At 42.0% G+C, this 25,753-nt stretch overlaps 7 protein-coding genes across 7 annotated transcripts; 3 read left to right on the top strand and 4 right to left on the bottom strand.

Moving 5' to 3' along the window:
* Positions 1 to 71: 71 nt before the first annotated feature.
* On the top strand, positions 72 to 1,708 carry GCK72_002291 (uncharacterized protein; the record flags this gene model as incomplete). The annotated part of the gene is made up of 7 exons (XM_053723349.1): positions 72 to 209; positions 259 to 350; positions 416 to 493; positions 540 to 660; positions 706 to 1,342; positions 1,392 to 1,530; positions 1,579 to 1,708. 7 exons carry the CDS (start codon positions 72 to 74, stop codon positions 1,706 to 1,708), a joined length of 1,335 nt encoding a protein of 444 aa, XP_053591994.1.
* A 4,835-nt stretch (positions 1,709 to 6,543) lies between these two features.
* GCK72_002290 (uncharacterized protein) lies at positions 6,544 to 7,261 on the top strand (the record flags this gene model as incomplete). The annotated part of the gene is made up of 3 exons (XM_003104794.1): positions 6,544 to 6,693; positions 6,766 to 6,962; positions 7,078 to 7,261. 3 exons carry the CDS (start codon positions 6,544 to 6,546, stop codon positions 7,259 to 7,261), a joined length of 531 nt encoding a protein of 176 aa, XP_003104842.1.
* A 163-nt stretch (positions 7,262 to 7,424) lies between these two features.
* On the top strand, positions 7,425 to 8,292 carry GCK72_002289 (uncharacterized protein; the record flags this gene model as incomplete). Its single annotated transcript, XM_003104737.1, has 3 exons — positions 7,425 to 7,547; positions 7,632 to 8,154; positions 8,201 to 8,292. The coding sequence occupies 3 exons, from the start codon at positions 7,425 to 7,427 to the stop codon at positions 8,290 to 8,292; spliced, it is 738 nt and encodes a 245-aa protein (XP_003104785.1).
* On the bottom strand, positions 7,780 to 8,366 carry GCK72_002288 (uncharacterized protein; the record flags this gene model as incomplete). Its single annotated transcript, XM_053723348.1, has 2 exons — positions 7,780 to 8,194; positions 8,326 to 8,366. The coding sequence occupies 2 exons, from the start codon at positions 8,364 to 8,366 to the stop codon at positions 7,780 to 7,782; spliced, it is 456 nt and encodes a 151-aa protein (XP_053591993.1).
* Positions 8,367 to 8,636: 270 nt separating this feature from the next.
* Positions 8,637 to 10,255, bottom strand: GCK72_002287 (uncharacterized protein; the record flags this gene model as incomplete). Its single annotated transcript, XM_053723347.1, has 5 exons — positions 8,637 to 8,738; positions 8,792 to 9,739; positions 9,793 to 9,914; positions 10,023 to 10,129; positions 10,179 to 10,255. The coding sequence occupies 5 exons, from the start codon at positions 10,253 to 10,255 to the stop codon at positions 8,637 to 8,639; spliced, it is 1,356 nt and encodes a 451-aa protein (XP_053591992.1).
* A 454-nt stretch (positions 10,256 to 10,709) lies between these two features.
* Positions 10,710 to 12,252, bottom strand: GCK72_002286 (uncharacterized protein; the record flags this gene model as incomplete). Its single annotated transcript, XM_003104698.2, has 5 exons — positions 10,710 to 10,798; positions 10,869 to 11,462; positions 11,509 to 11,700; positions 11,744 to 12,130; positions 12,174 to 12,252. The coding sequence occupies 5 exons, from the start codon at positions 12,250 to 12,252 to the stop codon at positions 10,710 to 10,712; spliced, it is 1,341 nt and encodes a 446-aa protein (XP_003104746.2).
* A 610-nt stretch (positions 12,253 to 12,862) lies between these two features.
* Positions 12,863 to 14,998, bottom strand: GCK72_002285 (uncharacterized protein; the record flags this gene model as incomplete). The annotated part of the gene is made up of 13 exons (XM_053723346.1): positions 12,863 to 12,998; positions 13,046 to 13,096; positions 13,144 to 13,271; positions 13,320 to 13,388; positions 13,433 to 13,576; positions 13,626 to 13,814; positions 13,865 to 13,967; positions 14,016 to 14,137; positions 14,203 to 14,292; positions 14,335 to 14,530; positions 14,575 to 14,684; positions 14,731 to 14,863; positions 14,910 to 14,998. The coding sequence occupies 13 exons, from the start codon at positions 14,996 to 14,998 to the stop codon at positions 12,863 to 12,865; spliced, it is 1,560 nt and encodes a 519-aa protein (XP_053591991.1).
* Positions 14,999 to 25,753: the final 10,755 nt, after the last annotated feature.

The following is a 25,753-nucleotide window of genomic DNA, read 5'->3' as shown; positions in this document are numbered from 1 at the left end:
TTGCACACCAGCTGTTCCACTATTATTGATTAATTGGTGCAGAACTGAAAAAGGTTGTTTAATTATCAAAAATGACTCATGTAATATTGACAATATTCTGTATATTCTTATATCTTTACGACGTAGAATCTATAAACCCTCCATCAGCTGTATTAGACTTGAGCGATAAGTTTCTGGATGTCAAAGATGAAGGAATGTGGTTTGTTGAGGTTAGTTTGTTTTTAATTAAGATGATTAGAGATGATTACTTTATTTCAGTTTTATGCTCCTTGGTGTGCACACTGCAAACGATTGCATCCGGTTTGGGATCAAGTTGGCCATTCCTTATCTGACAGCAATCTACCTATTCGGTGAGATATTTTAAGAAGTATTTATAGATTTTGACTCTTTCCTGAGAATTCATTAACATTCCTAGAGTGGGCAAGTTGGACTGTACTCGATTCCCTGCAGTGGCAAATAAGCTCAGTATCCAAGGATATCCTACAATCATATTGTTTGTTTACTTTTTTCTGAAGGTTATATTAACATTAATGTTTAAGCTTCCGGAATGGACATGCTATTGACTACAGAGGAGGAAGAGAGAAGGAATCCCTTGTCAGTTTTGCAAAAAGATGTGCAGCTCCAATAATCGAGAACATCAAAGAAGACCAATTAGAAAAGGTTCGAATTCTTATTTCTCGCAACTTTCAAATCATTATTTTTCAGGTAAAACTATCCGCTCGTTCACAGCCGTCTTATATTTTCTTCGGAGAATCATCGGGTCCCCTTTTCGATGCCTTCAATACAGCTGCTAATGCCAAGTTTTCTGTCGCCCGCTTCTATTCTGTGTCCTCTCTGAAAGAAGCAGCAACGTTCCGTCAAAGAGTTGTAGTTTCAAAAGATAACGAAGAAATTGAGTTTAACGGAGAAATCGAAACACTCACTGATTGGGTGACAAGAGAACGATGGCCCGGCTTTGTTCAGGCAACTGCCTCAAATCTTGCTGAAATCGGAGCAAGTGGAAAGTTAGTTGTTTTAATTGTATCCAGCGAAAGTCAAAAACTCAATAATACGAGCCCAATCCGTGAATTTCACAAAACTGCTGAAGAAGCCACGAAAGAGTTGAGGAAACACCCGGCTCTTTGGAACAGATTCCAGTTCGCGTGGTTGGATGGGTCAGATCTTGCTTCTCAAATCCAAATGGCGGCAGTGTCCGAACCTCACTTATTCATTTTCAATTACACAAGTTATGAATACTACCTGAGCGAAGACGAACCGAGCAAGATGACAATTAAGTCAATTTTAACTTTTCTGGAACAGAGTGCTGAAGGAATCGATAAATCGACCATCATAGCGTTTGGAGGTAAAGTGCCCATTGATTACTGAACCCCTGAACTCAAACTAATTTTCAGGTCGTCACTTACTGACTCGTATCAAACGAATGATTTTTGAATTGTATTGGAATGTTGCTCAAATGTTTGCCACTCAACCACTTCTTTCTTCGTGTCTCTTCGGTGTTCCTATCGCTTTCCTCAGCATAATTTGTTACAGGTATACAGTCTGTCTTCCTTGACTAGCGAAAAACAAATACAGTTTCAGTATTTGTTCTGCCGATTTCACAGTAGACCGCGACGAATTCTACGGCGAAGAAGATGAGCTTGTTGACGATGAAGAAGGGGTTGAAAATGAGCATCCAGAAACGGATGACGATCACGAGAAAGCCGAGTGAAAATGAAATTCTCAGTACCAAATGATTTTGCTCAAGGTCTCGAAAATACACACTAACTTAATAGCATTATATTTATTTAACTGAAAATATATTTGTTTTAACATTGCCATGAGGGGGTACTTGATTTTAGAACTAGGAAAAGAAGACAAAATAGAAACTCTCTCATTCCATTTCGTAACAGTTTCATTTTTCTCGGTTCAATTTTGTAACAGTTCTACCTTCCGCGATCTAAAATCGAGCATTCCCGACCATGAAGATCTCTCATTTTAAAATGTATCCCAAATAATAATAGGTTTTATAAAAAGTTTATTTGAACAACACAATTTATGGAACTTCCGGTGATAATTGATGACACGTATAAGGTTTCAAAGGAGCAACGGTCGTATGCTTTTGAGACTAACCCAATTTTGGAAAAAAAAATGTTCGGAATTGTTTTTATTAAAAGAGACCTAGTGTCCGGTTCAGAGAGGATGGAACTCGGTAAATGGAACAGAAATAAGGAAACAAAAATTACGAGAATTGAAACAAGATTTTAAATTACTCGAGTAAAATTTATGGCCGATTGTACGGTCTGCTGTTGGAAGGTCCAGCACCATTCGAATATCGCTGATGAGTGTACTGATGTCCTCTGCGTCCGTGAGAATTGGAGGGATTATTGATTCCTGATCGGAAAGATGTGGATTCTGGACGATAATGAGTTGGTCCAGGACGCTGTTGACTTGGTGCGGGGCGACCGTTTCCCGGCGATGATGAATTACCAACTGAGTGAGGTCTAGTGAAAGAACGTGGAACAGTTTTGTTTGGAACATAACGAATCAATTGGCAAGTGACGAAAGAGAAGGCACTCGAATCAAATTCCAGGGTAATTGAACAAATCTTCGAATTCAATGGTCTGCTGATACGTTTCTTTACACTTTCTTCTCTATCCTTAAGTTCTTTGTAACGTTCAATTTCGTAGAAATTTTCCATGGTTACGCCTCTCTTAACATTTGCAAAATGACGTTGGAGTGCTGCAGTAGCTCGGTAGAATATTCCTTTTCGGGTCGTCATTGATTCACACTTCGTTCCACACAGCTCAACCGATTTTAATGGAGCTTTTTGTGACGAGCCGCAGAATTGCTTCTGAAAACGGCAAATTTAGACAAATTTTTTAAAGAAAAATTATCAGATTGTTGGGAAGAGACTAACCTTTGTACTGTTGTACGCCATGGGCATCACAACGAGCATAAACTTGGCATTTCTATCATCAACCCACTTATCCGGAATCATAAACTGAACTGTTTGTTGGCCACCATACCAGCGCACATTGCCACGGGGAAATGAGACGATTGGTCCGCTTTCAAATTCAGTCAGTCTGTTCGAAATTTGTTGCTTACGCACTTTATCGCATGCCGTCTGGATTCGCATTTTCATTTGATCCACTATGCTGAGCAATGATGTATGGCGTGCAAAAATTGGTTTTTGCAGGTATACAAATAATCTCTCGCTGTAAGATTGATGAAAATAGCTAGTAACTCGGGCAGATTTATCGACTTACTGATCTAAACCATCTAATCTTCTTCGCTCAATGACGTGATGGAATGTTCCTCCATTTTTAATGACGATATTCAAAAGAGCAGCGTTTCTCACTACTAAACACGCTTCAAATGCAGTCATTTCATGAACATTCCTGATATTCAGTGGTGATCCCATCTTAATGAGAAACTCTACCAGACTTGGGCTTTCGGTATTAATTGCGCAATGAAGTAGAGTGTTCAGAGTGTCGTCTTGTTGGTCGATCAAAATAGAAATAGGAAGATAAGGTAATGCAGCACGAATCAATTTTTCAGTTTTTCTTCGACGCTCATCTATGATCTCTTCTGAAGCTGCACCTCTACTGATTTGTTCGTATGTTGCAATCATAATCTGCAAGTGGTAGAATGAGGGCTTCAAAGAACCACAACTGTTTTCGAAGAAACTTACTTCATGAAAGCTTTTGGAATTTTGAATTACTTCCAAAGCTTTTTTCGGTCCCATGTTTATGAGACAAAGTTCGGTCACAACGGGATCTAATTGCAGAATTGCGCGTTCCAACGGGACTGTAGCAACACGTGGACACATTGCCTTTCTTTTGTTAAAATCATTCAACAAGCGGTTTCCCGGGTTCCCTTTCGTAATTTTCATTCCAAAATCGGAAAATGCCTGAAATGATCGGTAAGAGAGGATGTTTTTATTTCACAGGCTTACATTTTCAATATCCAAATCTCTTTGATTTCCGTCATCAACATAGACTACTCTTGGATCTTTAGTAGGAAATTGATATGCACTTTGCTTGTCTGACGAAGTATCCGCGGGGATAACTGAACGCTTTCGCTCGTTTTGTTGAGTTTGTTTCTCTTGTCGATCTTCATCATCCTCGTCATCATCATCGAAAACCATCTTCTTTTTTCTCAATTTTTTGCTGCCAGCTGCGACAGATGAAGAAGTTTCTACTGCTGGCGATACTGAAGGTGAATTTGCTCCTCCTTCAATTCTTTTAGTATATGTGCTACCTGGTAAAGTTACAGCTGGAGTATACGCTGACTGTTCGTCCAACATGCTTCCCTCTTCATCTTCAGAAGAATCGGACGAGTTCAATTTCTGTTCTCTCTTCTTTTTTTTCCAGGAGTCATTGGCGGTTTTCTGTATTGGTCTAGTCATTGTCTTCTTTTCGTCTTCTTTCTTTTCTACAGCTTCTTCGTTTTTTTTATCTTCAACTTTCTTCTTTTTCTTTCTTTCAGTGTTGGCTGTACTGGATTCTTCGTTCACTCGTTTTCCAACTGCCTGTTTTTTAACAGTCGGAGATTTCTTACGTGACGAAGTTGATGGCTGTAATTAGAGAAATGAATTGTAGTAAAAGTAATTGCGGCTAAGAAAACAACCAACTATATATGACACTTTTCAGTTGAAAATGACCTACAAGATTACCCAGAATACTATAATGCCAAGGTAGTGATATTTTTTCTAGAAAATTGTTACCATAGTAGTTTAAACGATTGCTCATTCAAACATTGAAACCTGCGCAAAACCCCCAAAAAATCTTACTGGACTTCTCACTGAATTTATTCCAGGAAAAATGTGTAAAGGTTTATAGTCTTGGAAACGCTTATTTTTGAAAAATTGTAGTAGTTATTGACCCACCGACAAATTATGGGAATGATAATAAGGAGAAAAGGAGAACTGAGGGTTATTTTTCTTATTGGTGAATAGAATTTAGGTAAGCTGTTACTCATATAAATCCAGAATTCTGCCAGCAAACGGGTATTCATAAAAGTGAGTGATTCTCTTGGAAATTTTGGAAGAGTTTGAAATGTGGAGGGATTATCTCTCGTCTTCTTCTACTCTTTTCTCACCTCATCCTGATCTTCTTTCTTTTTCCTCCCTCTCTTTTTTTTCTCTGTCACTTCTTTTGGTGACGTTGCTCGCTGAGACGACACAGAAGATTCTGCGCTACTCATGTTTATAGTCTGTTTGATGACGCGAGTTTTACTGCGCGAAGCTCGTCCTTCAATTCCACATCCATATGTCCTTAGGAACTGAAAATTCAATAGCACTTGTAATGCAGATTTCGTTCATATATACATTAATCTCATGATGCAATACTAAATTTCGCTGTTTCTATCTGGAAACAGATATTCTAACATGGTTCCCATCTACCGACTACGCGCAGAAAGACTGACAGATCATTTGCGATTTTTTTTCACCTTCTCATCAGGATCCTCCAATCGATTTGGATCAGCTAACATTCTCGCTTCCCTTTTCGCAGACGCATCCGGTTTTTCATATCGGTCCTCATCGCTTTGAAGAACATAGCTCCAATGGTTATGTGATTGATTCATTTCTGTAAAATCTTGTTGCGGTTGAAAACGTTTTATTTGCTCACTTCTCATGACTCTCTCCCACTTTTCCGGGTTCTTCATCTTGTAATCCTGAATCATTTCGTTTTCGAGCTCATCGGGAAAACTTTCTTTCGGCTCCCAAGTCATTGAATTATCGGTTTGCCAAACAACAGAAAATTCAATACGATTCTGTTTGAAACGTATGCCTTTTACTGCCTTCACCTAAAAGGAAAAGCCTACAGAGTTAATCTGATTTTGACCTACCTCCCAAGTGGGTTCATTAATACCCGCTTCATCACCAGCTTCTCCGTCCGTATCTCCGTCACCTTCTACGTCCATTTCCAAATCTTCGTCTTCCCTATCGATTTGATCGCGATCCTGGTTCATCCTGAAACACGAAGTTATCAGAAAAGAATATCGTAACCGTGAATAAAGTTAGTTTAAAGCTGAAAGGTCGATCTATGATATATCATATGATATGAGATTCTCGGGAATAGATAATGAAATAGTGAACAGACAGAGGCTTGTTTACCGATTTTCAAAATTTGGTGTAGCACAATTTCGTTGAGGCTGGTGAAGCAATGTCTCGTGAGAAATAACTTCTTGTGCTTTACCAGAACCACACTAATTTTTCGTCTTCCTCGCTTTATAAAAACAGATTATCATAAAATGAAGCTGAGCGAAAGAAACAATATTTACAGTTCTCTTCTACGAGTGTGAAACTTCGTCAGACTCGATACAAGAGAGGAACGAACGAGAAAACTGAGGGAGTTTTCCTCTGCAAAATGTTCCCGACGGCAAAAAAAAACAACCACATGACACTAAACCACACGCGGTGTAATAACGGAGTGTCGTTTAAAGCGCGATCGCGATTGACGCCAATCTCATTCTTTTCTTTCTCGTTGTTGTGATTGATAACATATCCTTAAATTTTACAATTGAAAAAATTTTCTGACAGAAATTCATATATTATTTCAGATGCTTCGAGCTGGAGCGACTCGTTGTTTCACAGCGGCAAACACAGCTCTTCGCTGCTTCTCCAGTGGAAAAGACAATCTACCAGTCACCAGATCGCACGACGCTAAAAAGATTGAGCTCAACGATATACTCGAAAAACCATCTATGAAGGTAAACCGACATAAATTCTTTAAAACTGATGAAGAACGCAACTGAAAACATTTATTGAAACGGCATTTTCAGACTCCTGTGAAAGTAGCCTCCGATGAGACGATGGATATTGGAGGAGTTCCTCTTGAACATCAAGATGCTCGTACAGCAAGAATCTTCCGTCCTGCTAGAGAAACACCACAAAGTGCTTGGGGTAACACCAAATCATGGACGATTGAGCTCGACAACCGTCAAAGATGGGAGAACCCATTGATGGGATGGTCCGGAACGTAAGTGTAAAAAGTATATGGATTATATTGCAATCGAATGATAAAAACTATGAACTGTTAAAAATTGAATCGATCGATTGTACGGAAAATTTATACCTCTACTTTCAATTTTCAGTGCTGACCCACTTTCCAACGTGGGGATGGACCTCAAATTTGCAACGAAAGAAGATGCTATTGCTTTCTGCGAAAAAAATCGTTGGGAGTTTGACATTGAGGAGCCTCATGAGCGCAAAATCAAACCGAAGAATTATGGACAGAACTTTTCGTGGAACAGAAAAACTAGAATCGGCACCAAGTAAATGAAAATTCCCTTTTCATTTTAGATTTCGATCATTTTTTAGTGAATAAAGACTTAAAAAAAATTTTTGTCATTATTTTGATAGGTTCATTGTCCTTATGTATCTCTGTTTTTATTTATTTTATTATTTAACTTTAGTATAATATTATATTATATTATATCAGATGTCATCAGTGCACTTACCACCAGCATTACGTTCAAATGCTGCAGATCATCAGTCCACCGTACAAAAGTTGTTAGATGAAAATTCTCGTCTCATTGATATTATCAGGGAATATCAAAATCAGGTAATATAATTCATACCTTACTGTTGTTTCATGATTTCAAATAAAGTTGACAAGCCTTGAAATATATATAAATTCGAATTACAGAGTCGCGCCGATGAAGCCATCAAACATCAGCAACTGTTACATCGAAACCTCGTGCATCTTTCCAATCTCGCAGACCCCTTCCTTCTAAATCAATTAAGAGATGACTCTTCCCCACAAACTGACTCTCCACAAGGTTATGCAGTACCGCCTAATCAACCTGGATCATCTGGGCCTCCCCATCACCGTCAACAGCCACAGTCTCAGCACTCTCAACAGAACCATCATCAGCAACTTCCACCAGCAGCTCATCATCATCCTCAGATGATGCCGCCACAGTCTGCGCCAAGTCCAAGTGGACCTGGTGTGCCAATGCAATCAGCTCATGGATTCGCACCACCACCAATGAATGGGCCCCCGGATATGATGAATCACCAGGCATATCAAGCACAATTGCGAGCTCAGCAACAACAGCAGCAACATCAGCAACAAAATGGTCCACAACCACAGCAAGGCTATCCACCGTTTGGGCAGCCTGCTCCGCAAATGGGAGGACAACGAATGCCTTATCCGTACCCTCCACAAGGTATTTTTTGAAACCGATTATCACAAAAACTATTTTCAACCTTCAGGGATGCCAGGATATCCAGGAGTTCCTCCACCCCACGGATATGAAGGATACCCACCGCCAGGAGCTCAACCACCACAAGGATACATGCGTTAATTCGATCTCTTAATTTGCACCCGTTTCTCTCACCGATGTTCTTGTATTACAAAAAATCTCATTTCTTCAAACATTCTGATTAAACTAAATATCGTATTGTGATTTAATTTTTATCTATCGTGGCAACAATTGATTTAAGCACCAATTAACAATAAATGCAGCTACTATATACAAGAAAAGACACCTAAACAAAGACCGGAGCAAATGAGCACTCTTTGGAACAACTTCGTCGTGGAAAATACAGGAGTTTGAAAAAAAATTAAGATGGGGAATAATAATACCTGTAAAAGTATTGGTGGCTGAAAAGAAAATGGCAATTATAGTGTTTCAAAGTTTGCGTTCGATTATTCTTCGTCTTCTTCGTGACCGTCAAGAAACGTCTCGTTGAAGTGGATAACAATTACAGTGATATCATCACGATAATTCCGAGCACGGCCGGGTGGAACCTAGATAACATAATTCATGATATGAAATAATATCGAAAAAAGAATAAAACTACCTGGAGTATATCTATCAATCTTTCGTACTGTTTAGTAGCTCCACCACTGACTCCACCTAACGCGTGACGGATTATGTGCGTCGCACAATTTTCATCTATCGGTTTCTTCGTTCTTTGTTCTCCCTTAGCACGTTCTTTCAGTTGTTCACGAACTTGTCGCAGAGTTGTACCCGACTTTGGCACGTAAGGTTGTTGAGTAATTGTACCCAGTGTATGATCATGAACTAGACGAACAACAGTGTCAGGATCAAGCCATTCCCATAATCCGTCTGTGGCCAATACCAGGAACCTATCATTTGGTGTCAGCTTGTGATAAAAGACTTCAGGAGAAGTGGAGAGATAAGGTGGTGTGTAAAGGTGCTGAGGAGGAGGATGTCCAAGTGGTTCTAGTACCACTTTCTGAAGATCAAGAGGCCACTTGTAGCGGACATCTCCAAATGCTCGAAGAGGAAATAATTCTCCTAATAATCGTCCACCTCGAAGAACGGTTTGGGATTCAGAAGCAGGATGAGCGATTCTAATTCGATGAACTTCATCAGCATTGTCCACACAATGTGCTCTGGAGAGTTGTCTTGCTGTCACACTTCCGTTCGGATTCACGACTCCTAATACAGCAGCTGCATCTCCAAGGTTAGCTACATGTAAATGGCGGGAACGAATGTGGGCTAAGGTACAGCACGATCCTGAAGCGGCAACCATAGCAGCATGCCTATCTATCACTCCTTTTGCATTCGGCAGTGCATTATCACCAAGGTCTCGATCGCACGTTTCGAAGGCAAGTTTCAACGCTTCTCGAACTGTTCCAGTGTATGCATTTGCGTTCTTTTTAAATTCTTTATGATATTCCGAAATGTTGCGAGTTTCTCGAGATTTAAACGCATTAGGGAGATGTCCATCAGAACTACTAAACAGCCATTCGAGACGTTGATCTGGGGGATAATTACCGATCTGAAACACATTTTGATATTTAAAAAACAGTATAAAAATATAATATTTCATACCTCATGTTTTTTTAACACAGAAGCGCATAAATATGGATAGAGATTTGTAGAGATATGCCGGCTACATTGTTGTCCTCCATGTCCATCGAAAACTCCGAATAAAAATGCTCGGCTTGACAAACCTGAAAATTTATGAATAAAAAAACAACTTAATGATTTTAACGACACTTAACATTTTTTCTTAATGTTAGCTAGTACTTATATATTTTGAAGCTCTAGATAATACTCACACTTCGCAGCAGAATAGAAATCTTCAATGGGGTTATTTGCGGCTAGTTGACAAGTATCGACTCTCATAATCGCATCGTCTTCCACATTTGCAGAGCGTTCATGAGCTCTGCAGATAATAAATTCTTGTTTTTATATTTTTAAAAGTTATTTTTTACCGAAGATGTGCATCGGCATTCCATCGCGAGCTCCTGTTGTGTCGACGGAACTCGTGAAAAACTCTCCTTTTCAGCATCACATATGTATCTGTTTCTGAAATTTAATAAATCGATAACGTAATTTTCCAGCAGTAAACAAAATATCTTCTAATGATTGAACTCATTCCTCAATAACAGCCGCTACGTGATCTAGCAGCAACAAAAAAGATGACCGAGAACCTCCCCCGTGGTTCTCGGTCACTTCTCAGACTTCTAGGCCACAGAGCTCACCGATAAAAGAGGAAACACTCCGAGACGCAGAAAGAAGTACCGGTTGGCGAAAGGCATTTCACACCTCGCTAGAAAACTAACAACAAGTATAGAAACAAATTTATTGATTCTTTTGAATCGAAAATTCCATTAATGGAAATATTCAAAATAAGGATTGTCAGTTTGTTATGGGTGATTTACAGTTGATAAAAAAATTTTAACAGAGTGGTTCAATGAACGGAATTGTTGGTTTGTAGATCGAGAAGCGAGAAGTATACATCATTACTTCTGCTTCTGGGCTTTCTTCACAATTTGAGACTGTGTGCCTCCTTCCTTACGCTTTCGCTCGGCGCGACCAGTAGATGAAGACTCTTGAAATAAAAATTAATGTTATTGGAATTTCAAACAGAAGATTTCAAACACATTGGTCACAATTCTTACCTCCTTCCGCTTCTTCTTCTGGCTGTGGCTTCTCAACATTTTTCTTTGGGCGTCCGCCTCGATTTTTCACGACGGCTCCCTCAGAAACATGCTCCTCTTCCGCATCGTCTTGTTGAGAAAGAGCAGCTGCAGCTCCACGAGCACTCTTTTTCGCAACCTCCTTCACATCTCTCAGTGGTGTCACAACTGGAGTTTTTTTTCCACGACCACGCCCTTTTTTTCCTTCAACGACAGGTTCGGTGTGTGGAGATTTCGGCAGAGATGGAGTAGTTGGTCTTGATGCTCCGCGTGCTTTGCGGACTTCAATATTAGCAGGAGGAGCTCCACTTATTGGAAGATCGTCAGTCTTGTCTTCTTCATCGATTTCCAGAGCGGATGCAGCTCCAGCAGCAGCAGCAGCTGGTTTTCGTCCTCTTCCACTTTTCTTTTTTGTGTCCGAAGGTGCGACGATCTGTTCCTCGGCGGCAGGAGCGTTTTCTTCAGTCGGGACAGTTTCTGACTGCTCGTTCGGCTTGTTCTCCAGTGGAGCCTTCTTACCACGCCCTTTCTTAGTGGTAGTGGCTGCCTCGACCTCATTTCCTCTTTCTTGGATTACTGTAAACAATTTCGCTAGACAAATCAGAATTAATCGTTTCAATACCTGGCTGATCAGCACTTTCCTCCTCTATGGGAACGACCTTGGTACGCCCGCCTCTCTTCTTTTTCTCCTCAACAACAACCTCTTCCGCGACTATCGGATTTTCAGTTCCAGCTGCTTTCTTGGCCTTTCCTCTTTTGCTTTTCTCAACAGGCTCCTCTCTAGGAGCTGCCAACTCCAATTCAGCATCACTAGCTGTAAAAAGAGCAAAAGATATTAAATAAATAAATAAACCAACCCTCTTTTGCTTCTTCTGCAACGACAGTCTCTTTCTTTTGACGCCCTCTTCCTTTTTTTGGAGCAACTACAGCTTCAGCAACAACTTCTTCAACCGGAACATCTTCCATGACTTCATCGGTAGCAACAGTGACTTTCTTTCCACGACCACGACCTTTCTTTACGTCCTCAGTTGCACCGGTAGAAGTCATAGCAGTAGATTCGAGATCCTTTTTCTTTTGAGCGGCCTTTGAAAGTGGCTTGACTGTTGGCGCCGGTTCAGCAGCTTCGTCATCTTCTTGGTCTTCCGACTCGACGATGGAGACAGTCTTACCACGTTTATTTCCTTTTGTTGCTGCTGGTCTCCCGCGTCCACTTGTTTTTGCTTCAGTAGAAGCCATCTCTGGTTCTGAGAATAGAAAGTTTTTGGAAGAACTGCCGGAATTATATACCTGCCGAAGCTTGCTCGTCCACGGAATTTCCCGGCATCACGACTGCCTCTGTAGCTTGCACCTTCTTTACACGCGGCATTACCACTTGAACAGCTGTAAAAATTGTTTAACACAGCTGAATTTTAAAAATACAGATTAACTGAAGAAAAACTTTGTTTTGGGAAAAACAAAGAGCGAAATCCGGACGAGATTTTCGAAAACTTATTCAAAACTCATAAGCCGTAGATTTTCCAGCTGTCTCAGAATTAGGGATTATGGACAAATTGAGTAGAAACAAGGAAATTTTAACAATTCATTGTGAAAAGACCGAACTGATCGCTAAAGACAAAGGAAAATGAAAAGTTTTTTTCGTTTAAAAAACGAAAAAAAATGTTTCGCGGGTTATGGTTCAAAATCGTAACGAGACCTGCATGTCTGAGAAGCACGCCCCCCTTTAAAGTTTTGATCAAGTGCACAAGTTTACACGAAACAATGAAAGAAAGATAAATGTTCATACAACAAATTAATTTATTCTGATCGGTTCTCGGTCGTCACACATTGTGGGCGCAGAAAATATCGTTAAAACAGTCCCAATCGTTATAGTAACGGTGAAAAAAATAAGAAGGATCCTGTCGATTACGAGACTGACAAACTGCCAATCAGCTTCTGCCTGAAAAATGAAAATCCATTTATCAAATCAAAAGAGTTCTTCATACTTCTTGATCTTTCCGTTCATCGGTTAGTGTCTTAGCAATGAAATGAATGTTTCTCTCAGCTTTTCGAAGTTTTTCTCTATCTGGATCAGTGTCTTTCACAGTCTCCGGCGATATTTCTTCTACATCCTTTCTGAAACAACATTTTTAAACCTGCTAACGAGAATGTAGGAACGCAACCCTCGAACATCATCAGTCATATCGATACTGAGCAGTCGTCGCATGCGATTTCTGAAAATGAGATTTATCTACATCGCTTGTAAACACAACTGTCTCACTTAACAGCCTTCACAGATGGTTTTCTAATTTTAACAGATACCGATCGGTTTAACATAGGAAGTTCTAGAAACAATGAGTTCACAGATTTCGGTGGTTGAGGTGTATTTTTCTTTGCCATGGTTGCAATCTGAATTCAAACCATTACTTTCATTATCTTTATAATTTGACTGAAGACCTCCAACTCAAAAAGTGTCTTCTGGAACTGCCTTTCTAGAATGTTCATTGCGGATAGAGCATTGACTTGCTGGAAAAAAAAAATGACTATTGAATTCGATGAGCTAGAATAACCTTCTCATGTTGAGCAGTTCTATGGTATTGTGCTTGTTCAGTCTTCCTTGATATAAGGAGCATTTTCCCCAGTTTTTCAATGAACCATTTTTTAACGAATCGTGGCATTGGTTGATAGTGGGCACGGTAATGGATGTTTTGTACCTGGTAAATCGGATTATTTGATTATGTATTGAAGATGATGTGAGCTTACGAGGACTGTGAAAGTGACTGATAATGCGACCATAACCATAGTAAAACTGAGATATTTCAGAATAAGTGGAGTGACAATACTTGTTGGAGGAATGATATCGATCAACATCAGAAAATAAATTGTGAGAGCAACAAGAACAGAAATACACAATTGTATTTTCTGGTGACTTTCACATGGGAGATAGAATACCTGAAGTTGATGTTATTTTGTATAGAAAGGGAACGATGACTACTGCTTACCCACAAAGTCAAAGAAGCTAATGAGACACACGGAATTATCATATTGACTGTGTAGAACAACTTTTTTCTTCGAATGTGTAAATAATAAGTGATATCAATGGATCTTCAGATAGATAGACTGAGACTTTTAATTGCGAATTGCAAAACTTACGGATAATCACAACATGGATACCATTTCTTGTGCCGAATTCCTTCAACTGACAACAAGTCCCACTCAACTGATTCCTGCAATCCCGGAATACGAGTGTGAGCTACTACCGTAACCGCACTAAACTACATATGAACCATCTTGAATAAAACTATGAGGCATGTTACCCGAGATATCGTAAGACACTCACTTGATAGTTACTCAACTCAACTCCTCGTTCAACTTTCCACACATTTTCTCCTTCTGAATCTTGACTTTCATTGGCTCGATCCTCATTCAACTGAAATGCTAATTATTTAAATCATTATCCTGTTAGACTCACATGAACTAGATTCAATTGTGATCCTCCATACGTCCATGATCCAAATTTAAGCTCACAAATCTGTAGATCATATGGGTACCACTCAATATCAATATTACAAAATGCATCATAAACAACTGGTGGTTGCCACGTGACACGTCCATCATGGGACACATGAATTTGAGTTGTTTCTGATACCCACGGACTTCCATGAGCACTGCAATTTTTGGGATTGAGAATTTTAAAATCGACTTTTTTCACTTATTATAGAGAATGATATCTGGCAACCATAACATTTCACCCGGAAAATGCATGAGAGTAATGTTTCCAAAATCACTCGGATTCCAAGATAATCGGAAGTCAAACCAATGCTGAAAAATGGATTCATCAATTGAGAATTTCGAAAGATATTCTAACATGCACAAGTGTTCCTTTCAATGTAATAACTTGATCTTTCTCATGTACATCCACAATTTGATCAAGACTCAGTTTGAATTCAATTGTGAGGCTATTGTTATGTTGTCCAGACGGAAACGCTATTTTATTGTATCTGTAACTGGAAAATGGTATTTGTTTCTCACATGTTCAATTCACACCTGGAGAGTAAGGTTTCAAACAGATTTTTATACACATTACAGTTGGAAAATTGAATTAAGAAATAAAATAATAGAATACAAACATCCATTGCTTCTCGAATCGAGAAAACAAATTGAGGGATTCGAATCGGAATTATTTGTGAGAAGAGGGACACTTGAGTTGATTGCATTTCACCCTCTCTTTACTTTTTCTTTTATGATTCGGTATTCAAAATTGACTTAAATAATCTGATCCGTTATGCTGCATAACTTTCAGGAAAATGCTCATTGTTTGGAGGGAGAATTAAATTTTTGAAACTAAAGTTTTTTTGAGTTCCCTCCAAAAAAATGAGCAGGTCTCGCAGCGATTACCTTAAAGGCGCAGAGGAGAACGGGGAAAAGAAAAATTCGGAAAAGTTACTTTGGCCGCAGCATTTCTTTTGGCGTGTTATTTAATTTATTTTGTTTTGCCTACATCTTAAAAAAAAAGAAAAAAGAAAAAAAAAAATTGATATTTTTGGTGATTCAGCTCATCGTGGTGGTTCGAACATTTCTTTTCGGTTGCTTTGATACTGTAATCCCTTTCTTCTTTCCCCATTTTCCGCATTCAAGTTTTTAATAAACCAAGATTATTTTTTAAATTTATTAATTAAACAAGAAAATTATAAAGCTTTTTACAAAAATAATAAACATTAAAACTATATACAAAACAACGTCGTTTTCATGTCGAAACATCGGAATCTATTCATGTTATGCAAGTGATAAAAAACCAACGGGATGTGCTCGGAGGGCAGTCAATAATAGAAAGAACAAATTATTAGAAAAAAAATGAAATTAATTGATATATGATTAGAATGGTGGGGGCCCATTTACAAATTCTAGCGATGGGTCAAAACTTTTAGCGAAGTTATTGAGAAGTTGACAACAGTATTCGTCGTCGCAATGGGGAACCAAACAAGCAGCTCCCATAAGTAGAACAAGCAGAGCCTGCAAAAAGAAATGATTATTCACTTGAAAAAAAGAAAAAGAGAACAAACCTGAAGTGGCAAGGCAGTTCTGAGTACCCGTCTCCAACGTGATCTTTGTCTGCGGAGTTGTTCTTCGTTGAGAGTAGAATCATCAGGAATTGGGGAAAGTAGTCCATCTGATCGACTATCAAGAGAGTCAAATTCACTTCTTGACTCAGAATCCGACGGCAGTTCTTCAAAACCAATGTTTCGAAGAACGTTGTGCGGATGTTCATCTGGATAAAGTGCGGAGAGCACTTCGGCCGCTGCTCTAACATCATACGGCTTCTCTTCGCTTCCTTTGTCTTCGTCTTCTTCATCTTCATTGTCATGGTCTGGTTGTGCAAGTTGTAGTCGTGGTTCAATTTCTTTCAGAAGGCGTTTTGCTTCAGCAAGGAGTTGTTCAAGATCTGTCGAAGTGCTGCTTTCAACAAACTTGCGGTCCTTCTCGCTTCTGGCAACTACAACTTTCTGGTTTTCGAGATGAGCGATAGCATCGTTGAGCATAGTAGCGCGGCTCTGAAAAATGCAGTTGATGTTTCATATGAATACTAGAACTGAGAAACTCACCAGTTCATCGACATCAATTGTTGGATTGTTAATGTCTTCTTTGCATTGAGATAATTCATTTGAAAGAATGTCGAGAGTTCGTAATAATTCAATTTCAGCTGTTATTTCGGCATTCAGTTTGTCCATGGTGTCCTGAAAAAAGATATCCAAGTGAATGAAGACACCTGTTCAGTTACAAACCTCATACTGACGTTCAATGCTTTCGACATGGACATGCATAAAACGAAGTTCATCCTCCGCTACAGTTAGTGGCAAGAGAGCTTCACCTAAGTCATCGAAATCCACTTTCGAATTTCGAATACGGTCGAGAAGGTAACTTTGTTCCTGGAAAAGGAGATAAGATTGTTGAAATCCGATTCTGAACAACAAACGCACCTTCAATTTGTTGAGACGTGGTTGTGCTTGAGAAACAGATATGCGCGGTCTGTTCAACACATCGCTAACTGTATTCTCCAGTTTTTCCAAATCGTCGTACAGGTCATCCTTTGATTTTACGAAACGCAACCAAATGAATGCTCTCTCCTCGAGGTCCGGAATAAGGGTTTCTGCGGTGGCAACGGCTTGTTGAAGTTGTTGCACATGAGCATCAGATGCTGGAGCATTGGCGATGATGGACTTGGCAGCTTCGACCTCCTTCTTCAGTTCTTCAGCCTTTGGAGCGTATTGGGTTGGAACTGCTTCAGCATTGTGACGAAGTTCTTCAGCGTCACGAACGAGTGGTACAAGACGAGACACAATGCGGTCAACAACGTCGTGAAGGGATTTCTCCTCAGCCTTGGCCTTGATTGCTTGCTCGAGCTCGGCACGCTTGTTCTGCAAAAAAAATAGGTTGAAAATTGGAAAAGTTGCTCGAAAATTAGAAAACAAATGATTTTTTCGTGATTTTTCAAATCTAGACATTTTCAGAAAGTTGATGAAAGTTGAATATAAACATTGAAAATAGTGGTGTCTTACCTTGAGAACATCAGCAGCGGTTGCAAGTCTTGCAAGCAGATCGTTGTACTCGGCTCGTTCCTTTTCATCGAGCTCGTCTGGCTTGACTCCGGCCACAGTTTCACGAAGCTTGGCAACAGTTTCCTCCTTCTTGGTGAGGTCAACGATAAGCTCATCTGGCGACTTGCTATCATCAGTTCCATCTTCGCGGGTGATGTCAAGAAGAGCGTCTTCGGCATTCTTGCGAGCTGCATTGAAAGCGGCAAGAGCGGCAAGTTTGTCTCCGACGGCAGAACCAAGCTGTTTCAAAAGATCCTTGAGTCGCGACAAATCCCATTGGCTCTTCTGTCTCAATTCATCAGCAGCTGGGTCGTTTTCAGGAAGGTTGGCGAGCAAGTTCTCCAAATTGTGCTTTTGGTTTTCAACATCCTCCAAAAGTTGTTTCTGCTCATCAAGTGAGGATGGTACTTCTTGTGGAACGGATTGGAGTTGTTGAGAAACGAGTTGGAGTTTTGGAGCAATTTCGTTGACAGCTGCAGCCTTGTTCAAAGCTTGTTTCTTGTCATCGATGGCATGTTGGAGTTGGAAGACCTTCTCTGGAAGACCGACAACCAAGTCGTCATGCAAAATGAGCGAGCTTGGAGCGACAGCCTTCTCGTTGTTCGAATCTGTGACAGCCTTCAAGGTGGTGGTATCGGCGGCGAGTTGATCAACAATCGGAAGTGCATCCTCTGGCTTGAATTCATCGACCTTCGTCAACTCCTTCTCCAGATTGTTGAGACGATCTTGAATCTCTGCTTGCTCACGGCGAATCACATCCTCTTGTGGAATGGATTTTTCGAGAATTTGAAGCAATTCCTTAGCCTTGGTCTTGGAGTCCTTGATGTCCTTGGCGACTTGTGGATCGATCTTGTCGCTAGACTCGGCCAACTTGGTGAGTTGTTCAACGACAGTCTTGAGTTTGTTGGCATCTTCCTTGGCAACGTCGAGTGGCTGACTTTGATTGTGATATTTTGAAACCACATCATCCACATTGTTGACGGCATTTCCAACATCGTTCTTCAATTCTTCGGCACGCTTTTCATCGTCACCAGTCTTGTGGATGTTCTTCTCAAGATCAGAAACGAATTTGGCGGCACGGTCACGCAAAGCAGCTGCTGAAGGCTCAACACTGAGTGGAACTTCTTTGACAGCTTCAACCAAGGTGGCAATGTGTGGAGCGATGCGATCCTTGAACTCGTTGAGTGCGGTCACATTGCTTGGAACGACAGTCTTTTCGGCATCGTCGAGAGCGTCTCCAAGTCTCTTGATAGCATCGTTTGCGTAGTTCAACTTGTCGAGTTCATCTTGTTTCTCGGAAACTTGAGTTTCAACGTCCTTGACGAATGATTCGAGATTCGAGACAAGTTGTTCGGCCTTTGGTTTGTCATCGGCTGGCAGATGCTCGTTCTTGGCAGCTTCTTCGATCTTTGGAATGAGTGCCTTTGCTTCAGCAACTTTAGCACTGAGCTCGTCAATCATCTCTTGTGGAGACTTCTTCTTGTCCTTCTTCTTCTTTTTGGCTGATTCCTTAGCGGTAACGTCCTCAGCTTCTTTCTCAAGTGTCACAAGATTGTCGTGAGCGGCAGAGCGAGCTTCATCATTTGCTCTCTTTGCATCTCGTAGTTCTTGAATCTTGGCCAACAATGGTTCGGCTTCCTCTGGCTTCAATGAGTTGGTGATTTCCTTTTCGGCGGTCTTCAAGTCATCCGGCTTGAGCTGATCCAATGGCAACTGCTCGAACTGAGAGATGTTGAGTTTCAGTGAGATAATCAGTTGCTCCTTGTCATGCTCATCAGAAGTCTTGATGGCGTCATCGAGTTCAGCTTCGAGTTTGGCCAACTTGTTATCCAAATCTTCAGCAATCTTCGGATCAGTCGTCACATGCTTGCGAGAAGCGTCGGCGTTGACAATTCTGTCCTTGATTCGATTGATTTGGGCCTTGAGAGCAGGAATATCGCTTTTAGCGATCGTATCCAAAATTGATTTTTCTGGATCCGTCGAATCAATCATCTTGCTGATGTCGTCAATTTCCTTGGCAACTTGATCGGCAGATTGCTTGAGAAGTGTTTCATCTTCGAGCTCGGCGGCAACGTCGTTGAGAACGTCGTCGTATTGATGACGTGTTTGCTCGGCGTCAACATCGAAGAATCGAACATCAGCGTAAGCACTCTCAAGTGGATCAAGAAGTTCGGAAATGCGTTGCAAGTTGGTGATCTTGTTATCGAGATCACCAAGCTGTTGAGCGCTTTGTTTGAGGTTTTCCACGTCTTGAGCGGCTTCTGCAGCTGATCGTTTTGGCTTGGCAACGACTGCATCCAGTGGTTGTTGGAGTTTTTCAATGAGAGCATCGATTTCGTTGCGAGCGACAAGGAATTCGTCCCAGAGACGGGCTCTCTCCTCGAGGTCCGGAATGAGGGTTTCTGCGGTGGCAACGGCTTGTTGAAGTTGTTGCACATGAGCATCAGATGCTGGAGCATTGGCGATGATGGACTTGGCAGCTTCGACCTCCTTCTTCAGTTCTTCAGCCTTTGGAGCGTATTGGGTTGGAACTGCTTCAGCATTGTGACGAAGTTCTTCAGCGTCACGAACGAGTGGTACAAGACGAGACACAATGCGGTCAACAACGTCGTGAAGGGATTTCTCCTCAGCCTTGGCCTTGATTGCTTGCTCGAGCTCGGCACGCTTGTTCTGCAAAAAAATAGGTTGAAAATTGGAAAAGTTGATCGAAAATTAGAAAACAAATGATTTTTTCGTGATTTTTCAAATCTAGACATTTTCAGAAAGTTGATGAAAGTTGAATATAAACATTGAAAATAGTGGTGTCTTACCTTGAGAACATCAGCAGCGGTTGCAAGTCTTGCAAGCAGATCGTTGTACTCGGCTCGTTCCTTTTCATCGAGCTCGTCTGGCTTGACTCCGGCCACAGTTTCACGAAGCTTGGCAACAGTTTCCTCCTTCTTGGTGAGGTCATCGATAAGCTCATCTGGCGACTTGCTATCATCAGTTCCATCTTCGCGGGTGATGTCAAGAAGAGCGTCTTCGGCATTCTTGCGAGCTGCATTGAAAGCGGCAAGAGCGGCAAGTTTGTCTCCGACGGCAGAACCAAGCTGTTTCAAAAGATCCTTGAGTCGCGACAAATCCCATTGGCTCTTCTGTCTCAATTCATCAGCAGCTGGGTCGTTTTCAGGAAGGTTGGCGAGCAAGTTCTCCAAATTGTGCTTTTGGTTTTCAACATCCTCCAAAAGTTGTTTCTGCTCATCAAGTGAGGATGGTACTTCTTGTGGAACGGATTGGAGTTGTTGAGAAACGAGTTGGAGTTTTGGAGCAATTTCGTTGACAGCTGCAGCCTTGTTCAAAGCTTGTTTCTTGTCATCGATGGCATGTTGGAGTTGGAAGACCTTCTCTGGAAGACCGACAACCAAGTCGTCATGCGAAATGAGCGAGCTTGGAGCGACAGCCTTCTCGTTGTTCGAATCTGTGACAGCCTTCAAGGTGGTGGTATCGGCGGCGAGTTGATCAACAATCGGAAGTGCATCCTCTGGCTTGAATTCATCGACCTTCGTCAACTCCTTCTCCAGATTGTTGAGACGATCTTGAATCTCTGCTTGCTCACGGCGAATCACATCCTCTTGTGGAATGGATTTTTCGAGAATTTGAAGCAATTCCTTAGCCTTGGTCTTGGAGTCCTTGATGTCCTTGGCGACTTGTGGATCGATCTTGTCGCTAGACTCGGCCAACTTGGTGAGTTGTTCAACGACAGTCTTGAGTTTGTTGGCATCTTCCTTCGCAACGTCGAGTGACTGACTTTGATTGTGATATTTTGAAACCACATCATCCACATTGTTGACGGCATTTCCAACATCGTTCTTCAATTCTTCGGCACGCTTTTCATCGTCACCAGTCTTGTGGATGTTCTTCTCAAGATCAGAAACGAATTTGGCGGCACGGTCACGCAAAGCAGCTGCTGAAGGCTCAACACTGAGTGGAACTTCTTTGACAGCTTCAACCAAGGTGGCAATGTGTGGAGCGATGCGATCCTTGAACTCGTTGAGTGCGGTCACATTGCTTGGAACGACAGTCTTTTCGGCATCGTCGAGAGCGTCTCCAAGTCTCTTGATAGCATCGTTTGCGTAGTTCAACTTGTCGAGTTCATCTTGTTTCTCGGAAACTTGAGTTTCAACGTCCTTGACGAATGATTCGAGATTCGAGACAAGTTGTTCGGCCTTTGGTTTGTCATCGGCTGGCAGATGCTCGTTCTTGGCAGCTTCTTCGATCTTTGGAATGAGTGCCTTTGCTTCAGCAACTTTAGCACTGAGCTCGTCAATCATCTCTTGTGGAGACTTCTTCTTGTCCTTCTTCTTCTTTTTGGCTGATTCCTTAGCGGTAACGTCCTCAGCTTCTTTCTCAAGTGTCACAAGATTGTCGTGAGCGGCAGAGCGAGCTTCATCATTTGCTCTCTTTGCATCTCGTAGTTCTTGAATCTTGGCCAACAATGGTTCGGCTTCCTCTGGCTTCAATGAGTTGGTGATTTCCTTTTCGGCGGTCTTCAAGTCATCCGGCTTGAGCTGATCCAATGGCAACTGCTCGAACTGAGAGATGTTGAGTTTCAGTGAGATAATCAGTTGCTCCTTGTCATGCTCATCAGAAGTCTTGATGGCGTCATCGAGTTCAGCTTCGAGTTTGGCCAACTTGTTATCCAAATCTTCAGCAATCTTCGGATCAGTCGTCACATGCTTGCGAGAAGCGTCGGCGTTGACAATTCTGTCCTTGATTCGATTGATTTGGGCCTTGAGAGCAGGAATATCGCTTTTAGCGATCGTATCCAAAATTGATTTTTCTGGATCCGTCGAATCAATCATCTTGCTGATGTCGTCAATTTCCTTGGCAACTTGATCGGCAGATTGCTTGAGAAGTGTTTCATCTTCGAGCTCGGCGGCAACGTCGTTGAGAACGTCGTCGTATTGATGACGTGTTTGCTCGGCGTCAACATCGAAGAATCGAACATCAGCGTAAGCACTCTCAAGTGGATCAAGAAGTTCGGAAATGCGTTGCAAGTTGGTGATCTTGTTATCGAGATCACCAAGCTGTTGAGCGCTTTGTTTGAGGTTTTCCACGTCTTGAGCGGCTTCTGCAGCTGATCGTTTTGGCTTGGCAACGACTGCATCCAGTGGTTGTTGGAGTTTTTCAATGAGAGCATCGATTTCGTTGCGAGCGACAAGGAATTCGTCCCAGAGACGGGCTCTCTCCTCGAGGTCCGGAATGAGGGTTTCTGCGGTGGCAACGGCTTGTTGAAGTTGTTGCACATGAGCATCAGATGCTGGAGCATTGGCGATGATGGACTTGGCAGCTTCGACCTCCTTCTTCAGTTCTTCAGCCTTTGGAGCGTATTGGGTTGGAACTGCTTCAGCATTGTGACGAAGTTCTTCAGCGTCACGAACGAGTGGTACAAGACGAGACACAATGCGGTCAACAACGTCGTGAAGGGATTTCTCCTCAGCCTTGGCCTTGATTGCTTGCTCGAGCTCGGCACGCTTGTTCTGCAAAAAAATAGGTTGAAAATTGGAAAAGTTGATCGAAAATTAGAAAACAAATGATTTTTTCGTGATTTTTCAAATCTAGACATTTTCAGAAAGTTGATGAAAGTTGAATATAAACATTGAAAATAGTGGTGTCTTACCTTGAGAACATCAGCAGCGGTTGCAAGTCTTGCAAGCAGATCGTTGTACTCGGCTCGTTCCTTTTCATCGAGCTCGTCTGGCTTGACTCCGGCCACAGTTTCACGAAGCTTGGCAACAGTTTCCTCCTTCTTGGTGAGGTCATCGATAAGCTCATCTGGCGACTTGCTATCATCAGTTCCATCTTCGCGGGTGATGTCAAGAAGAGCGTCTTCGGCATTCTTGCGAGCTGCATTGAAAGCGGCAAGAGCGGCAAGTTTGTCTCCGACGGCAGAACCAAGCTGTTTCAAAAGATCCTTGAGTCGCGACAAATCCCATTGGCTCTTCTGTCTCAATTCATCAGCAGCTGGGTCGTTTTCAGGAAGGTTGGCGAGCAAGTTCTCCAAATTGTGCTTTTGGTTTTCAACATCCTCCAAAAGTTGTTTCTGCTCATCAAGTGAGGATGGTACTTCTTGTGGAACGGATTGGAGTTGTTGAGAAACGAGTTGGAGTTTTGGAGCAATTTCGTTGACAGCTGCAGCCTTGTTCAAAGCTTGTTTCTTGTCATCGATGGCATGTTGGAGTTGGAAGACCTTCTCTGGAAGACCGACAACCAAGTCGTCATGCGAAATGAGCGAGCTTGGAGCGACAGCCTTCTCGTTGTTCGAATCTGTGACAGCCTTCAAGGTGGTGGTATCGGCGGCGAGTTGATCAACAATCGGAAGTGCATCCTCTGGCTTGAATTCATCGACCTTCGTCAACTCCTTCTCCAGATTGTTGAGACGATCTTGAATCTCTGCTTGCTCACGGCGAATCACATCCTCTTGTGGAATGGATTTTTCGAGAATTTGAAGCAATTCCTTAGCCTTGGTCTTGGAGTCCTTGATGTCCTTGGCGACTTGTGGATCGATCTTGTCGCTAGACTCGGCCAACTTGGTGAGTTGTTCAACGACAGTCTTGAGTTTGTTGGCATCTTCCTTGGCAACGTCGAGTGGCTGACTTTGATTGTGATATTTTGAAACCACATCATCCACATTGTTGACGGCATTTCCAACATCGTTCTTCAATTCTTCGGCACGCTTTTCATCGTCACCAGTCTTGTGGATGTTCTTCTCAAGATCAGAAACGAATTTGGCGGCACGGTCACGCAAAGCAGCTGCTGAAGGCTCAACACTGAGTGGAACTTCTTTGACAGCTTCAACCAAGGTGGCAATGTGTGGAGCGATGCGATCCTTGAACTCGTTGAGTGCGGTCACATTGCTTGGAACGACAGTCTTTTCGGCATCGTCGAGAGCGTCTCCAAGTCTCTTGATAGCATCGTTTGCGTAGTTCAACTTGTCGAGTTCATCTTGTTTCTCGGAAACTTGAGTTTCAACGTCCTTGACGAATGATTCGAGATTCGAGACAAGTTGTTCGGCCTTTGGTTTGTCATCGGCTGGCAGATGCTCGTTCTTGGCAGCTTCTTCGATCTTTGGAATGAGTGCCTTTGCTTCAGCAACTTTAGCACTGAGCTCGTCAATCATCTCTTGTGGAGACTTCTTCTTGTCCTTCTTCTTCTTTTTGGCTGATTCCTTAGCGGTAACGTCCTCAGCTTCTTTCTCAAGTGTCACAAGATTGTCGTGAGCGGCAGAGCGAGCTTCATCATTTGCTCTCTTTGCATCTCGTAGTTCTTGAATCTTGGCCAACAATGGTTCGGCTTCCTCTGGCTTCAATGAGTTGGTGATTTCCTTTTCGGCGGTCTTCAAGTCATCCGGCTTGAGCTGATCCAATGGCAACTGCTCGAACTGAGAGATGTTGAGTTTCAGTGAGATAATCAGTTGCTCCTTGTCATGCTCATCAGAAGTCTTGATGGCGTCATCGAGTTCAGCTTCGAGTTTGGCCAACTTGTTATCCAAATCTTCAGCAATCTTCGGATCAGTCGTCACATGCTTGCGAGAAGCGTCGGCGTTGACAATTCTGTCCTTGATTCGATTGATTTGGGCCTTGAGAGCAGGAATATCGCTTTTAGCGATCGTATCCAAAATTGATTTTTCTGGATCCGTCGAATCAATCATCTTGCTGATGTCGTCAATTTCCTTGGCAACTTGATCGGCAGATTGCTTGAGAAGTGTTTCATCTTCGAGCTCGGCGGCAACGTCGTTGAGAACGTCGTCGTATTGATGACGTGTTTGCTCGGCGTCAACATCGAAGAATCGAACATCAGCGTAAGCACTCTCAAGTGGATCAAGAAGTTCGGAAATGCGTTGCAAGTTGGTGATCTTGTTATCGAGATCACCAAGCTGTTGAGCGCTTTGTTTGAGGTTTTCCACGTCTTGAGCGGCTTCTGCAGCTGATCGTTTTGGCTTGGCAACGACTGCATCCAGTGGTTGTTGGAGTTTTTCAATGAGAGCATCGATTTCGTTGCGAGCGACAAGGAATTCGTCCCAGAGACGGGCTCTCTCCTCGAGGTCCGGAATGAGGGTTTCTGCGGTGGCAACGGCTTGTTGAAGTTGTTGCACATGAGCATCAGATGCTGGAGCATTGGCGATGATGGACTTGGCAGCTTCGACCTCCTTCTTCAGTTCTTCAGCCTTTGGAGCGTATTGGGTTGGAACTGCTTCAGCATTGTGACGAAGTTCTTCAGCGTCACGAACGAGTGGTACAAGACGAGACACAATGC

Source organism: Caenorhabditis remanei, chromosome I (assembly GCF_010183535.1).
Source record: "Caenorhabditis remanei strain PX506 chromosome I, whole genome shotgun sequence".
NCBI classification, from domain to species: domain Eukaryota; kingdom Metazoa; phylum Nematoda; class Chromadorea; order Rhabditida; family Rhabditidae; genus Caenorhabditis; species Caenorhabditis remanei.
Note: the sequence above shows the minus strand (reverse complement) of the source record. Positions and strands in the feature narration are given on the sequence as shown.